The 16,789-nt window shown below is 36.5% G+C and overlaps 1 protein-coding gene across 2 annotated transcripts in view; it reads left to right on the top strand.

The window, feature by feature from the left end:
• Positions 1–16,789, top strand: part of TBC1D19 (TBC1 domain family member 19) — a 168,779-nt gene that overhangs the window by 33,981 nt on the left and 118,009 nt on the right. Inside the window, exons 2-4 of one of the 2 annotated variants that reach the window (XM_003411298.3) lie at positions 6,241–6,313; positions 7,555–7,600; positions 14,766–14,841. In XM_003411298.3, the coding sequence (XP_003411346.1) occupies positions 6,241–6,313; positions 7,555–7,600; positions 14,766–14,841 (195 nt within the window). The remainder of the gene's footprint in view (positions 1–6,240; positions 6,314–7,554; positions 7,601–14,765; positions 14,842–16,789) is intronic. The other variant, XM_064285982.1, reaches the window with a different exon arrangement.

The following is a 16,789-nucleotide window of genomic DNA, read 5'->3' as shown; positions in this document are numbered from 1 at the left end:
TTAGGCAATAGCTTCCCAACCCCCCATTCCCTAAACCCGTGGTAAACTTTAATCAACTACCTGTTTCTATGTATTTTCCTAGTCTATATCTTTCATGTAAGTAAAATTATACAATATTTATCTTTTTGTGTCAGCTTATTTCACTTAGCATAATGTTTTTAAGTTTCATCCATGTTGTAGCATGTATCAGAACTTCATTCCTTTGTGTGGCTGATTAATATACGTGTATGTATGTATGTATATGGAAACCCTGGTACCATAGTAGTTATAAGCTACAGCTGCTAACCAAAAGGTCAGCAGTTTGAATCCACCAGGCACTCCTTGGAAACCATATGGGGCAGTTCTACTCTGTCCTATAGGGTCGCTATGAGTCGAAATCGACTTGATGGCAACTAGTTCGGTTTTTTTTTTTAGTGTATGTATATATGTATGTATGTATGTATGTATGTATGTCTATGTACTGTATTTAGTTATCAGTTCATCTCTTGAGGGACCCTTGGGCTTTTGGCTTATTTTGAAATTATTGGGGCAGGCCAAGATGCTGGAGTAGTCAGACACATCCAGTGATCCCTCTTACTGCAAAGACCTGAAAAAACAAGTGAAACGATTCTATATATGACAAGCTAGGAGCCCTGAACATCAAAGGCAAAGTTAGGAAATTGGTCTGAACGGCAGGGGGCGGGAGAGACAGTTCAGAAGTAGCAAGGAGGTGCCGGACCTGACTCGGCAGGATCTAGCACCCCTTAGGCACCATCCCCTGGAGCAACCATGGTGGGGATGGTGGTAGCATTTGGGACTCAGTTTCCTCAGGGAGAAACAGTGAGCCCCACAGTCTACTCGCAGGGTTCTCAGCAAAAGCTAAGTACTTGTGTTTATTTTGCCATGCCTCCAGCCCCCAAGCCGGCTTCAGTGGCTATCAGTTTCCCTGGGCCTGAGATAGGTCCTTCTGCGCAGCCTAAGCCATTCTCCCGGCCTTGGAGAAGGAATAAATTCACAATTAGGGGAAAATATAATCTGCCGGCTCCACTAAGCTGGGGAGCTCAGTACAGAAGTGGCTCCTGTCCAGGCACAAATGGTCTGTGGACTTTGAATCCTTTCACCCCTGCATGGACCTATGTGGGCCCGTTTCAGAAGATTAGACCCCTGTTACTGCAATGGTGTATGTGCTTGAGATCTGACTTCAACTATTTCAGCTGTGTGGTGGAGAGGTGGGTTTTTGATGTTTGACACCACTGTGCCTATTAAAGAGTCCTCACCTACCCACATCAGGGGCCTGAGGATTGGTGGCTCCACCCATATCACCTAGCCACCTGCAACAGGGGTCCAAGGATAAGTCCTTACAACCCAAAGCACTGGGTGCCCGTTTTCCAGCTGCAGAACCCACCCACTTCTGCACTCTAGGGAACAGGCACATGCTTTCCTCACAGACATTTGGGGGATGGTTGTCAGCCCTCTGCCTTTTTCAGAGCATGACCCCTTGCTGCAACAAGATACCTGTGCCTACATCAGTCATCCCTGCCCCTCTGAGACTGTTGGACAGAGCCTGTACCACATACTTGATGACCAATTACCTGGACACCTGAGCTGAATCCATACAAGAAAAGTGAATGGACTGCTATGCTCATATACCTGGTAACAGCTCTAGCCATCTGGTGACAGGATGTTAGAGCTTCAAAGGCTCAAATAATCAAGCTAGCTCACTCAAGCAGCTTATGTGGGGATATCAAAACAAAGCAAAAAGCTAGGACACAGTAAGCAAACATAAAAAATAAATTAATACAAGAACTTATAAATGGCTTGGAGACAACCAAAACCCAAACCTAACCCACTGCCCTCGAGTCGATTCCGACTCATAGCGACAACAGTCCATATCAAATCACATAAAGAAGCAGACCATGATTGCTTCAACAAACTCTCAAAACAAAGAATCAGGGAATCTTCCAGATGAAGATGTCTTCCTGGAATTACCGGGTGTAGAATACAAAAGATTAATACACAGAACTCTTCAAGACATCAGGAACAAGATCAGGCAAAATTCAGAACAAGCCAAGGAACACAGATAAAGCAATTGAAGAAATTAAAAAGGTTATTCAAGAACATAATGAAAAATTTAATAAGCTACAAGAATCCACAGAAAGACAGCAACCAGAAATTCAGAAGATTAACAATAAAATTACAGAATTATACAACTCAGTAGAAAGTCAGAGGAGCAAAATCGAGGAAATGGAAAGCAGAATTGATGAGATTGAAGGTGAAACACTTGGCACCAATATATTTGAAGAAAAATCAGATAAAAGAATTAAAAAAAATGAAGAAATCCTAAAAATCATGTGGGACTCTATAAAGAGAAATAACCTACAAGTGATTGGAGTACCAGAATAGAGAGTAATAATAGAGAATACAGAGAGAATTGTTGAACATTTATTGGCAGAAAACTTCCCTGCTGTCGTGAAAGATGAGAAGATACCTATCCGAGATGCTCATCAAACCCTACATAAGGTAGATCTCAAAAGAAAGCCACCAAGACATGTTATAATCAAACTTGCCAAAACCAAAGATAAAGAGAGAATTTTAAGAGCAGCTAGGGATAAATGAAAAGTCACCTACAAAGGAGAGTCAGTAAGAATAAGCTTGGACTACATGGCAGAAACCATGCAGGCAAGAAGGCAATGTGATGACTTATATAAAGCACTGAAGGAAAAAAATTGCCGGCCAAGGATCATATATCCAGGAAAATTGTCTCTAAAATATAGAAGGTGAAATTAGGACATTTTCAGATAAACAAAAGTTTAGGGAATTTGTAAAAACCAAACCAAAACTACAAGAAATACTAAAGGGAGTTCTCTGGTTAGAAAACCAATAATATCAGATATCAACCCAAGACTAGAACACAGGACAGAGCAACCAGATAGGGAAATCACAAAAGTAAATCAAGATAAAAAAATGCTCAAAACAGGGAAACAGCGATGTCATTTTGTATAAGATGGCAACTTTAAAACAGTAAAGAGGGACTAAAAATGTAGTCGTAGATCTTTCATATGGAGAGGAAGTAAAGGTGATATAAAGAAATAAAAGTTTGGTTTAAACTTAGAAAAATGGGGTAAATATTCAGGTAGCCACAAAGGAGACTAACAATCCTACACATCAAAATAAAATACAAGTAAAACATAAAGACTGAGCAAAAACAAAATCAACAATAACAAATAAGAGGGAAAGACAATATATAAACTACTCAGCAAAAAAATTAAGTAGAAAAAGAGAAACTGTCAACAACACACACACACAAAAGACATCAGAATGATAGCACTAAACTCATACCTATCTATAATTATGCTGAATGTAAATGGAAATTATTTTTGATCTGTTTTGCAGGCATGTCTTTTTGATGTACTTTCATTGTCTGGGATGAAATTTTGGGATATTACTTTGCTGTTTATTCTTTTTTTCTGATAATAGCTTTGCATGGAATTTGATAATTTCAATTGCTGACATGTGAATTTAGTTTTCCTAAACTTTTAGGGGAAACCTTGGTGGTGGTGTGGTTAAGTGTTACGGCTGCTAACCAAAGGGTTGGCAGTTCAAATCCACCAGGCGTTCCTTGGAAACTCTGTGGGGCAGTTCTACTCTGTCCTGAGGGTTGCTATGAGTCAGAATCGACTCAACGGCACTGGGTTTTTTTTTAACTTTTAGGAGAGGTTGTTCAGGATAGCTTTTTTGGTTTGTTTTTTTTACTCACAGAGTTCTTTCTGTTGCTTTTTGTGTAGTTTTAAAAGTATGGAAGTTTTCTCTCAGATATTTTCTGGTTGTTTCTCTTTCCTACTTTTATCCAGACCTTCTTCTTTCTCTCTACTATCCCTATCTGCTCAGTTTTTGTTACTCTACTAACATTTTCTTGTCAGTGTGGCATTATCCTGAGGGGAACCCTTGTTTGTTTTCAAGAATTCATAGGTACTAGATGGCTTCGATCTTATTAGACTTTTTACTGTGTTGTTGTTGTTGTTAGGTGCCGTCGAGTCAGTTCCAACTCATAGTGACCTTATGTACAACAGAACCAAACACTGTCTGGTCCTGCGCCATCTTCACAATCATTGCTGCGCTTGAGCCCATTGTTGCAGCCACTGTGTCAATCCATCTCACTGAGGGTCTTCCTCTTTTTCATTGATTTTCTACTTTACCAAGCACGGGAGGATGGGGACTGGTGCCTCCTGATAACATGTCCAAAGTAGGGAAGCATCAATTCTTCTTTGATCTCCCTTATTCATTGTCTAAATTTTGCATGCACGTGAGTCAATTAAAAACACCATGGCTTGAGTCAGGCGCACCTTAGTCCTCGAAGTGGCATCTTTGTTTTTTAACACTTCAAAGAGGTCTTTTGCAGCAGATTTGCCAAATGCAGTATGTCATTTGATTTCTTGACTGCTGTTTCCATGGGCGTTGAATGTGGCTCCAAGTAAAATGAAATCCTTGACAACTCCAGTCTTTTCTCTGTTTATCATGATGTTGTTTAACGGTTCAGTTGTGAGGATTTTTGCTTTATTTTGAGGTGTAGTCCATGGTGAGGCTGTAGTCTTTGATCTTCATCAGTAAGTGCTTCAAGCCTTCTTTTCTTTCAGTATTTAAGGTTGTGTCATCTGCATATCACAGATTGTTAATGAGTCTTCGTCCAGTCCTAATGCTGTGTTCTTCATATAGTCCAGCTTCTCGAATTATTTGCTCAACATACAGATTAAGTGTGGTGAAAGGATACAACTGTGATGCACACCTTTGCTGACTTTAAGTCATGCAGTATATCCTTGTTCTGTTTGAATGACTGCCTCTGGGTCTATGTAACAGTTTCCTCATGAGCACAATTAAGTGTTCTGGAATTCCCATTCTTTGCAATGTTATCCATAATTTTGTTATAATCCACACAGTTGAATGCCTTTGCGTAGTCAATAAAACACAGATAAACATCTCTCTGGTATTCTCTGCTTTCAGCCAAGACCCATCTGACATCAGCAATGATATTCCTCATTCCGTGTCCTTTTCTGAAACTGGCTTAGGGCCTATACATTACTGTTATTGGATTGGGCAAAACCCCTCCCAGTTCTAGCTGCTGTTCTAAAATTGGCTTGTCATGTGTTTTAGGGCCTACTTGTTAATTATTTTACATTGTTTTGGTTTCAGATTCATCAGATATCCCATTGTTTCTCTTTACTTCTTCCCGCACAGGTCTTGTGGCTTTTGGTTTGTCCCCAGCTGCTTGTATTTGGGGATTGTAGGAAAATCTCATTGTCTGGTTTTATTGTAAATGTTTTCCATGGAATTTTGGTTTTGCTATCTGGTTGCTGTTTTTAATATAGAAATCAGGGAGATTAAAAAATTTACTGCCACCATTGCCATCTTCTCAGAAAGGGGTTGACTCCTGGAAGAGTTAGAAAGAGTGGAATAGAAAATAACTTTGAAATGTCTGACATGGAGGATCTGGTAAATGGTAATTTCATTGATCAAATTAAAAAATAAAAGAGGAGCAAGGTAATGAGTGAAAGAGAAGACCGATTCTTTATTTCTTAGGCTTGAAATGCTTATGAGATACACTAATAGAAATACATTCTGAAGAAAATGCTTCTTGAGTTTGGTAGAGAGACCTTGGTGTTGAAACATCAACACTTTCAGGGTAATTGAAGCCGTTATAAGTAGGAGAAATTATTATTTTCAGTAAAAATTACAGTGTAGAAGACTGGTAGAATAGAAAGCATACACTTAAAGAAGAGATGGTTATAAACAATAGTAAATACGAATTTTTATATATTTTCCATAAATATGCCCAACAAATGCATGTTTGCCTTTAGTGGGAATCCAAAAAGGTAGGTACTATACAACCACCCATTTATATGGATGCAGTTGGGGGCCTATGTTTTTGGTCAGTAGGTGTTGTCATATATGTTGGGTATAATATTAAGAAAATGAATTTATAAAATCTGAGAACATTTCCTACTAGGTAAAGATGGTAAGTATTCATAAACTTCAAGTTTTTATATTTTGAATGGCTACAATGTATTGTCACAGACCCTCTATTTTAAGAGGAGGTGAAAAAGTCTTCTCTCTTATGAGCTTTTCCAGATAATTCTTAGTTGCTCTGGCCTCAAAGAGGATTTTTCAAATGATAGTCACATTTTTTTTCCATTAATGTTAGATATCAACCCCCAAAATTTACTTTTAACTTCTGTCTTTTCCTTACTTTTTCTTTTTAAAAACTAGACCAGTCTTCAGAGACCTGAGATTAAACTTGAATCACTAAAAGAAGATATTAAGAAATTCTTTAAAATATCAGGTTTGTAAGTTGTTGTTTTTTCCCAATTCTTTAAGGCAAAATAAGGGAATGCTTTATTTGGATAGAATATTTTGTACCCAGGCTTCCAATTACTCTCTCATTCAGAGCCATGAAAATGTCTGAGTAGGTATCTTTTTGGGGAGAATGAGAACTATCAGACATTTCAGTAAAATGATGCAAAAATTCAGAAAAACAATAGGGAATGACTGCTTACATTAATCAACCTTAAATACCAGTTTATCTTCCTAGTCAAAAAACATCCTGAATGTATTAGGTACTCATGCGTTAAATAACTTGTGCTTTTACTTTTCAATTGTGACTTTTTCTCCTCTACATTTTCAAAAAAAAAAAAAGAAAATCTTAAATTTTTTTTTTTGAGTGAGAAGAGAGGTCCCATAGTTCGTAGGTTCCCTGGCTAACTGGGCTAACTGGTGGTACCTCATCTGCTTCTGCTGACCAGGAGTTTACTCACCAGTTAATTATAACTAATGACTTGTGGTCTCTCTTTGTCAAGTACCTGGTTGTTTCTTGCCCTTCCCTTGATACATTTCCTCATAGTGTGAATAGTATAAGTATAACATCCAAAGATTTTGGCATTCTTTGAGCAAATTGATGGTAGAGGAGGAAATGTTCCTTCCATTTTAAGAAAATGGTGTAATAATTTTACTTAGAAAAAAAAAATACCATGTTAATGACTTTGCTACTTGTTATTAGACAAGAGATATGGTAAATAATTACTTAGGAATACTTAACGGAGCTCTGATGGTGCACTGGTTAAGAGTTTGACAGCTAACCAAAAAGGTCAGCAGTTCAAATCCACCAGCTGTTCCTTGGCAACCCTATGGGGTAGTTCTGCTCTGTCCTATAAAAACCAAAAAGCCAAACCCTTTGTCGTCGAGTCAATTCCGACTCATAGCGACCCTATAAGAAAGGGTAGAACTGCCCCATAGAGTTTCCAAGGAGCACCTGGTGGATTCGAACTGCCTACCTTTTGGTTAGCAGCCGTAGCACTTAACCACTACGCTACCAGTGTTTCCACTAGGGCCACTATAAGTCAGAATTGACTGAAGGGCAACAGGTTTCCTTTTCTTTTTTTTGGTTTTATTTTACACAGTGATTAGCAGTTGAGAAGGACTTTCATAAATGAGTGTGAAGTCAAATTTTTTGTGAGATTAATTATGATGTGTGTATTTTCTAAACTAATATGTTTGTATATTTCATTATTTTTTTTAAAAAAACAGGTTGGGAGAAGAAACTTCAGAATGCTGTTTATAGTGAACTGAGTGTGTGAGTTTTTCCCACCTATTCTGAGATACTGTTATGTCTAGCTATATTTACTTTGTAAGTAATGAAGTCATTATTGCTATGTGCACTCATTGTATTATTGGTCCTCTTTAGTACTTGTATAGCATTTCAAGTAAGTTAATACTGTTAAAAATTACTACAGTCTCGCCTTGACTGAGAATGGTGAATATGTGAGTGTTTTTTTTTAACAACCCAAAATTTTATATTACATTTCATTTATCCAGCATCATTGGAGAATAAGATAGTCTTCATAAGTTAATATTTCAGATAGCGGAAGTTTACCAACATTCTTTTTGTTGTTGCCATTGTGGATATTACCGTTTTCTGTATAAATAAATCATTCTAAACAATTTAACAGCTTTTGCAAAATTGATGTCATCATGAATAACACCAGTGTTTTTGTTCATCTGGATTTGCTCTCAGGGTCTGTTGAGGTGTATAAGATTATTTGCCTTTAAAAAAAAAAAAAGATCCAGAATGTTAACTTATGGAGTTTACTCAACTTTAAGCTTTCTATCAGTTATTATTGAGCACCTACCACATGCTAGGTGCTATGTTAAGCTCTGAGGATATACTGTAGAGCAATACACACAATTCCTACCCTCATGATGGAGTTTGTAGTCTAATAGAGTTCTTACGTCTGCCTTTTTTTTTTTTTTTTAAACTGTTATCAGTGTGTGTGTGTCTCTAAGAGTTTCATTTTCAATTTGTCCCTTCTTATCTGCTGTTAACTAGGAAACAAGATAACTCAGCTTACCAGAACTGTTTCTAAAATAAAGAGACTCAGATGAAGGCCTGTGAACATGTACTTAGATACACATTTTATAATTAGTATTTGCTTCTTTGCTTATCACCATGTTTTCAGTTTGTTTTTGTACTTTTAAATAACATCATGTATAATGATATCTATTAATTGAATTTGACTGAGACCATACCTTTGATAGTACTAGTCACCAGAGGAATGGATACTTATGATAAGCGAGGTTTTAAATTCACAATATATAGTAGAGGTACCACAGATTGATTAAACTGATATAAACATGGTGATGTGTGTCTCTTACTATTACCTAGAAAGTGTATCATTTCAGTGTCTTTGTCTCTGATACTGTGGAATAAAAACATCTGTTGTATGTAATTCCAAACATGGGATTCTCATCTAAGGATGAGATGTCCTTGTTTTTGTGATCTAATGCATTCCTGAAAATTGGCCTGTGAGATAGACTGCCTTTTTATTTGATGGCAGGGACTGTATATTATTCATTGTCATGTCTTTGATATTGCACACAACAGGCTTTTAAAAGAAATTGTTGGTGTTTCCAAGGAGCCCGATAATACTCCTTTCTTTCCCACTTGGGTTCTGAACAAACAGAGAAATAAGATAAAACAGAAAGGCCCATGAGAAGTCAAAATTACACTTCTATTACTGATAAAGACTAGGTAAGGGCAACATAGCTTACTGTGAGAACAAATGAGTCTGTTAACTAAACCTTAGAATTAAATAGACTTACCTTGTAGTCAAATAGTACTAGATCAGGGCAAGCATGTTTATTCTTCCCAAATTTACCAGTTGGTAAGGCATTCAACCTCTTCTGGGGTGTAGTGAGCAAAGCCGTGGAGAGAGGCCAAGGATATTACAGTTACGGAACTGTGTTCATGTGGAACGGAACATCAGGAGTATGAAGAAGTGTTTCCCCCCTAACATAAATCAAAAGACTAAAGTGGGCTGTATTGTGTTGCATTTTTCATTGGCAGAAACCATTAGATAGTAAAGAAAGCAAAACATAAAGTAGGAATATTCATTAAGTAATATTAAATATTTAGAGCTGGGGAAAAACAACAAAAAACTCACTCTCAGGCCTCAATGGAGATGTGGCACATGAACTATGCAGATCATACCTAAAAATAGCTTATTCCCCTCAGTGGGCTCTTCCTACTTCAGACTGCCTACTTTGTTTAGTTATCTTTTCCATTCATTTTAAACAACGGTTATATATTTATTGCTGTGTTAATAACAATTTAATTTTATATTAATGATAATTTACAGTGATTGAATATTTTGTGCTAGGTACTATGCTAAATACTTTATATGCATTGCCTTATTTAACATAATTTTCATAACACCTTATGAAGTAGAATTTATTATTATCACCATTTTATAGAAGAGAAAACTGAAGCTTAGACACTTAAGTAACTTGCGCAAGATCATATTGCTAGTAAATGACGGTGCTAGGGTTTGAACTCCAGCTGTCTGATTCCAGTGCCCACATGTTTTACTACATCTCACATATGTCTATATCTTATTTCTTGATAAGAGTTTTGAAGCAAGACTTGTGTGTTATGTATTTCTTTTTGTATTTCCTATGAGTCAGAATCGACTTGGCAGCGGTGGGTTTTTTGTAATGGTATAACATCAAATAAATGATGTTAAGTCAGCAAGTAGTTATTGAGCCACTTATCAGTGCTCACACATTATAAATATTTGATGAATTGAGGAACCTCAGTGTAATTATTAACCCTAAACTTACTGTAAACATTTAACCAAGACAGTCATTACATACAAAATGAAAATGCACTGATTTGTTTCAGCCTTTACATACAAAATGAAAAAGACAATGTACTTCATTGTACTTTGTATAGAACAATTTATAAAGAATTAGATGACCTTTTCCCTTAAGGACCATAAACTAAAGAGGTAAATAAATCTTTTTAAAATCTTACCTGTATATGTACATGTTATAAAAACATATACCATAGTCTATTTATTAATATATGCAAGTGTCTACCATACCTTAAAGAGGTATGAACACTGAACAGTTGTGGAAGGGTTTTAAATGGAAGAATTTTATTGTTGTGAATATATATATATATATATATATATATATATAAAACACAATGTTTTTCAGGTGTATAATGTAGCAATGTAAATTATATTAATTATGTTGTGCAACCATCATCTATTGTTGGCAACTTTCCCATCAACATAAAAACTCCCTGCTTCCCAGACAATGGCTCCGCCTTCCCCCTTCCCTCTGCTCTGGTAACCAGTAATAAATGTGCGTTTCTATATGTTTGCCTATTGTTATTTCATGTAAGTGAGATCATACAATATTTGTCCTTTTGTGATTGGCTTATTTCACTCAGCATAATGTTTTCAAGATTAGTGGAAGAATTTTAGACAGTGGATACCTTATTATACTAGACCGCAAGTTTGGATAAATCTTCACTGACATTCATGGCTTTTGCTGGACGGGTGCTCAGGGAGGGGACCTGGGTACCCCCAAAATGTCCTAATCATATAGTTTTCCTTTGCCCTCTTAATTTTAAATGTTACTGTGCACTTGCTATGTGTTATGCACTGAGCCAGGTGCTGAGTACAATGGACAAGCTAGACATTCTTTGCTTCCATGGAGCTCACAGTCTAATGGGGCCCCCAGACTTTGAAGAGGCAATTATAGTACAGCATAATAAGTGCTGTGGTAGGGGAAGCACAAGGAGCACATAGGAAAGGCACTTAACTCAGATTTGGGGATGTCATAGTGGCTAACCAAAGGTAATAATATTCAGGCTGAGACCAGAAAGGTGTGAGCTAGTCAAAGGAAGGAGTAGGGAAAAAAAGTGCTTAGAGGGAACGGCAAGCTCAGAGATTTGGAGGTGAAAAAGAATGTGGCACATTGGAGGAACAAAGAGTCTATATGGTTGGATGGTAGGGTGGGAAGGGGGCATGCTAAAAGATGATGTTAGATAGTGTTAGATGCCATTGAGTGGACTCCAACTCAATAGTGAACTTATGTATCACAGAATGAAATGTTGCCTGGTCCTACACCATCTTCATGATCGTTAGCATGTTTGAATTCATTGTTGTGGGTATTGTGTCAATTCAGGGCTTTGCTGACTACATCCCAAGAGCACTTGGGTACCATTTTAGAATTTTAGCAGAGTAATGACAAAATAACATTTGCATTTTATTCATTCAACAGTGTATCAGTTATATAGTATGTGCCAGCCATTATGCTAGACACTGGAAATACAATCACTGGTAAATAAGGAAGATGTCATCCCTGGCAAACAGCCAGGCGTATTGGCAAACAGGTTGAAAACAGTCTGGAAGCAGGGGAGACTGCTTAGGAACATGCAGGCAAGAGATGATGATATAAGTTAGTGGCAGAAAGGGTAGAGAAAGCTGAGGATTATTTAGGGGGATTTGGTGATCTATTGAGTGTTAAGGAAGAGGCAGGGGTCTCAGGTAATGTGCAGGTTTCTGTCCGTGGTTCCAATTTGACAACCCTCTGCATATTTCTAAATGTAAGCTCCATGAGAAGTTTTAGACTGTTTTGTTCATTCCTGTATCTCTGTTATCCTGAGCACTTAGTAAGCTCTTATTAAATATTTTTGAGTGAGTAAACACCTAACTTGATTTTGGTCATAATATTAATGACTTTTCCCTTGCCACTTTTTTTTTTTTATTTAATAAACTTTATTTTTTGGAGCAGTTTGAGGTTACAGAAAAATTGCACAGACAGTACAAAGTTCTTGTATACTCCTTACAGATGCACAACACATACACAGTTTCTCCTATTATTAACATTTTGCCTCAGTGTGATGCATTTGTTACAATTGATGAACCAATGTTGATGCATTGTTATTAACTAAAGTCTGTAGTTTATATTAGGGTTCACTCTTTGTATTGTATAGTCCTGTGGGTTTTGACAATGTATAGTATCATGTGCCCACCATTACAGTATCATACAGAATAGTTTTACTGCCCTAAAAATCCTCTGTGTTGCACCTGTTTATCCCTCCCCTCCTTACCCAGAACTATTGACAATCACTGATCTTTTGAAATTTTTTTTAAGATGACTTCAGAGAACAGTTTTGATTTAAGCTTTAAGGTTTAAAGATTACCTCAGGGCAATAGTTGCAGGGATTGTCTTGCCTCAGTGACTCTAGAAAGTCTAGGTTCCATGAGAATTTGACATTCTGTTCCACATTCCCCCCCCCCCCCGCCCCCGCCCCGCGGTTTGGTCAGGATTCTTCTATAGAATCTTTGATCAAAACGTTCAGTAACGGTAGCTGGGCACCATCCATTTCTTCTGGTCTCATGGCAAAAGAGGGAGTTATTCATGGAGGCAGTTAGACACACAGTCCAGTTCCTCCTCCGATTCCTGACTTTCCTTCTTCCTCTGCAGCTCCAGGTGAATAGAGACCAATTGTTGCATCTTGGATGGCTGTTCGCGAGCTTTTAAGATCCCAGGCACTACACAAGCATTGCCACTTTTTTTTACCTGTATTTTTGGATAAATTTCTTTGATCACTGAATAACTCTTAAGGTCATCAATGAATGCTCTCAAGTATCAATCCTAAATTTCTAAGTTTTATCAAATTTAGAAATAATTACCATTAAAATGAAAGGATTTTAGAGTAGTATTTCATTATAAATCACATGTCCTTTACAAATGATATATTGGGCAGTGTGAGGTATATAGTTTTTAAACTATCTCGCACATAAGATAAAAATGCCAAGGTATCTAGAGATTATTTATGAGTGGGAAAATGTTATATAAGTACATGGAATGCAGATTTTAGTGGAAAAAATAATTTGCCAGAAACAATCAAACAACATAGTGAAATGGTCTTATAGATTAGGTGGGATAGGTTGCCTTTTCCTATTCCAGAAGTGTGTCTTATGGACACTTGAGCCTTTTACGCTTTGGTTCTGGAACAGGTGCAAGTGGTTTGGAATATCATTAACCCTTTACCTGCTACTGTCCCATTTGGACCAGAAATTTCACAAGAATTAGTCTGTGGATCTTGATTATTTGAGCATGTTTGTTTTGCTGTAGTACAAGCCCGATGACTAATTTCAATAGGAGTCATGTATTGTTGTGAAGGAGATTGGAACCTCTAAGTTAAGGTTGAACCATCGTGTTTTCCTATTGCCTTTTCTGTCTGTAACATCCTACCACTCTATGCCTCAGTCATGATGCTGCAACCATTCTGGCTGTTTCTGATCCATAAATACTCCAAACATTCCCACTTCTGGGTCTTGTGCTTGCTGTCACTCTTCCTGGAATATTCTTCCGCTAGATCCTGGCATGGTTGGCTTCTTCTCATTCATCTCTCAGTTCAAATATCGGTTCCCCTAGAGGTCTGGCTGTTTGGAAGCCCTGGTGTTGTAGTAGTTAGGAGCAACGGCTGCTAACAAAAAGATTGGCAGTTCGAATCCACCAGGTGCTCCTTGGTAACTTTATAGGGCAGTTCCACTCTAGCCTATACGGTCGCTGTGAGTTGGAATCGACTTGATGGCAACGAGTTTGGTTTTTGGTTTTGGTTTAGAGGTTTCCCTTACCACTCTAAGCCTCTTCTGTCTCATTACCCTGCTTTCATTTTCTCATAGCATTTGTTATTATCCAATATTATTCTATTTGTTTCTTTATTTTCCTAATTATCTGATCTCTTCACTAGAATATTAGGTCGGTGAGAACAGAAATATTGTCTTAATCACCACCATATACTTAGTACCTAGAATGGCTCAAATATTTGTTCACTAAATGAATCTGTTTTCTTAATAAAAATAATGTGTTTTTGTTATAAAATATAACATTTAGAAAACAGAATTTATTATACATTAAATTTTACTAAATTTGTTATTTTATGTATTATGTATTAAAACATAGCTGTTGTCAGAAACAACAATAATTTCAATTATATAAAAAAATATATATATATAATTATGTGGACAAGGGCTGGAAGGAAACTTGGGGAAATGAAAAGAGTTGATATGTTGGTAAGTTAATAGATTTTTTTAACCTTAAAAATCCCTCTTGATGCTATAATATGCATATGCTAAAATTAGCAGTTATAACAATTTTCATGAGCATTTACAGAGCTAAGTAACTTTTAAATTACCTCAATTTATGGATTCAGATTATCAAATAATTTAACTTTTAACATGTAATTAAATTTCTAATCTAGTTTTAACCTAAAACTATGATACTAATAGTTTTACGTGTTTACACTAATAGAACTGCTAATTCATATTCCATTTCATTTACACCGTGAACTACAGAGGTAAGTCCTTTCTAACCGAGAGAGTTAATTAGCTGTCAAGAGTAATGCACACTACTTAGCTGCCTCTTTTTGCCCCTAGGTTTCCTTTACCTAGTCATCCTGCTGCGCCTCCCGAACATCTTAAAGAACCTTTGGTATACATGAGGAAAGCACAGGTTGGCTATTGTTCATTTTTATTATATTTTCCCTTGTATAATGTAAAGTGAAAGCTTCTTTCTGATGTCAGAAGTATATATTATTTATCACATGAAAAACTGGGTAGGAAGCACTAAAGTGATGCGAATAGCATTTGCATACCTTCCTTTTAATTTCTGTTGCTAAGTATCATACCTATTTAACTATATTAATCCTGAAAAACAGTAAGTAGAAGAAAAAAAAAATCATGTACCACACTGACATTGGAGTTCTGGTGGCACAGTGGTTAAGAGCTCAGACTGGTAACCAAAATGTCGATAGTTCGAATCCACCAGCTGCTCCTTGGAAACTGTACGAGGCAGTTCTGTGTTGTCCTATAGGGTCGTTATGAGTTGAAATTGACTCAAGAGCAACAAGTTTTTTGTTTGTTTTTATATTGACATCATCTTCCCTTAAAATTTTGGTGTTTGAAGCTAGTGTTACTGATACTGTATTTGAAATAGATTTAAAATGTGATGAAAGTATTATGATGCAATCAGCTCCTCATGCCCTGTGGCATTAAAGGAATAAAACGGGAATGAACTGACATCATCTTCCCTTAAAATTTTGGCATTTGAAGCTAGTGTTACTGATACTTTATTTGAAATAGATTTGTTCTGACAGCAGGCTGTTACATACTAATTGTATTCTGTTATAGAAGTCAAATGAACCTGTTCTCTAAAATGGCCTGGCAACAACTAAAACTCATTTAAAAACAATAAAATAGAATAATTTAAACAGAAAAAAAACTATAAGAAGGTGTTAAAATAGAGATAGAAATTTAGTAAGTTGTATTATGTGCTCCAAACTCTTTCAACTGTCCTTAGCCTCGGCACAGCATAGTCCACTTGCCTTTGAGGCATTATTGTTTGTTAATCTTCCTCAACAGTGACACTGCTCAGGAGTTTAATGGGCATCACAGTCAGAGTTGACCTTCATTCTCCATCGTAACCTCAGAAGTGGATATTTAAAAACTTTTTATTATAAAAATTTTCAGATGTATCCAAAAGAATGCCCATGAGCCCATCACCCAGCTTCAACAATTATCGTGTTGGTTCTGCTGCTCTTGAGAAACGTTCTGCTGCTTTAAGTTACCATGTTCTACAGCAGCGGATGCTAGGCAGATTTTTAACTTTTAATTTCATGAAAAGAACCTCAAAATTAGATAGTGAAAGGAGGCAATATAAGCAAAATATGGAGATATTTGAAGTAGTATGTCATATATATCTTTAGGTCATATCTTTTAGGACTAGACACCACACAATATGTATTATTGATTTGCTATAAAACATAACAGTTAATTCCTACATGTTTGAAAAAATTATTCAGTCTTTTGTTAAAAAGATATAAACTCAAGAAAATAAAACTAAAAAAGGTTGGGTCTAAATATTTTTTGATAAAATTTGAAAATTTCTGAAAGGTATAGAGACAGTATAATTTTTAGCATATTAGGTATAAGAAACAAAACACAAAGATTGGAGTCCTATCATGGCTGAAAGGAAGAGATAGGTAAATAATAGGTCTGTTCTTAAATCCTGCTAATGATTGCTGAGACTATATATGAATGGTAAGTGCATATATTATGTATATGTATGCTATTCCTTTCTTTTCTTTCTGAACTTACTTATTAAATCAGGGTTTAGTAAACTATGGTCCACAGACCAAACCTATCCTGCCACCTATTTTTATATGACTGCCAAGTTAAAGGAAACCCTGGTGGCATAGTGGTTAAGAGCTACGGATACTAACCAAAAGGTCAGCAGTTCAAATCTGCTAGGCGCTCCTTGGAAACCTATGGGGCAGTTCTGCTCTGTCCTGTAGGGTCGCTATGAGTTGGAATTGACTTGACATCAATGGGTTTGTTTTTTTGGCAAGCTAAGAATGTTTTGTGTTTTTTTTTTTTACATTTTTAAATGGTTTAAAAATCAA

This window comes from Loxodonta africana, chromosome 5 (assembly GCF_030014295.1).
Source record: "Loxodonta africana isolate mLoxAfr1 chromosome 5, mLoxAfr1.hap2, whole genome shotgun sequence".
Classification (NCBI taxonomy): Eukaryota; Metazoa; Chordata; class Mammalia; order Proboscidea; family Elephantidae; genus Loxodonta; species Loxodonta africana.
Note: the sequence above shows the minus strand (reverse complement) of the source record. Positions and strands in the feature narration are given on the sequence as shown.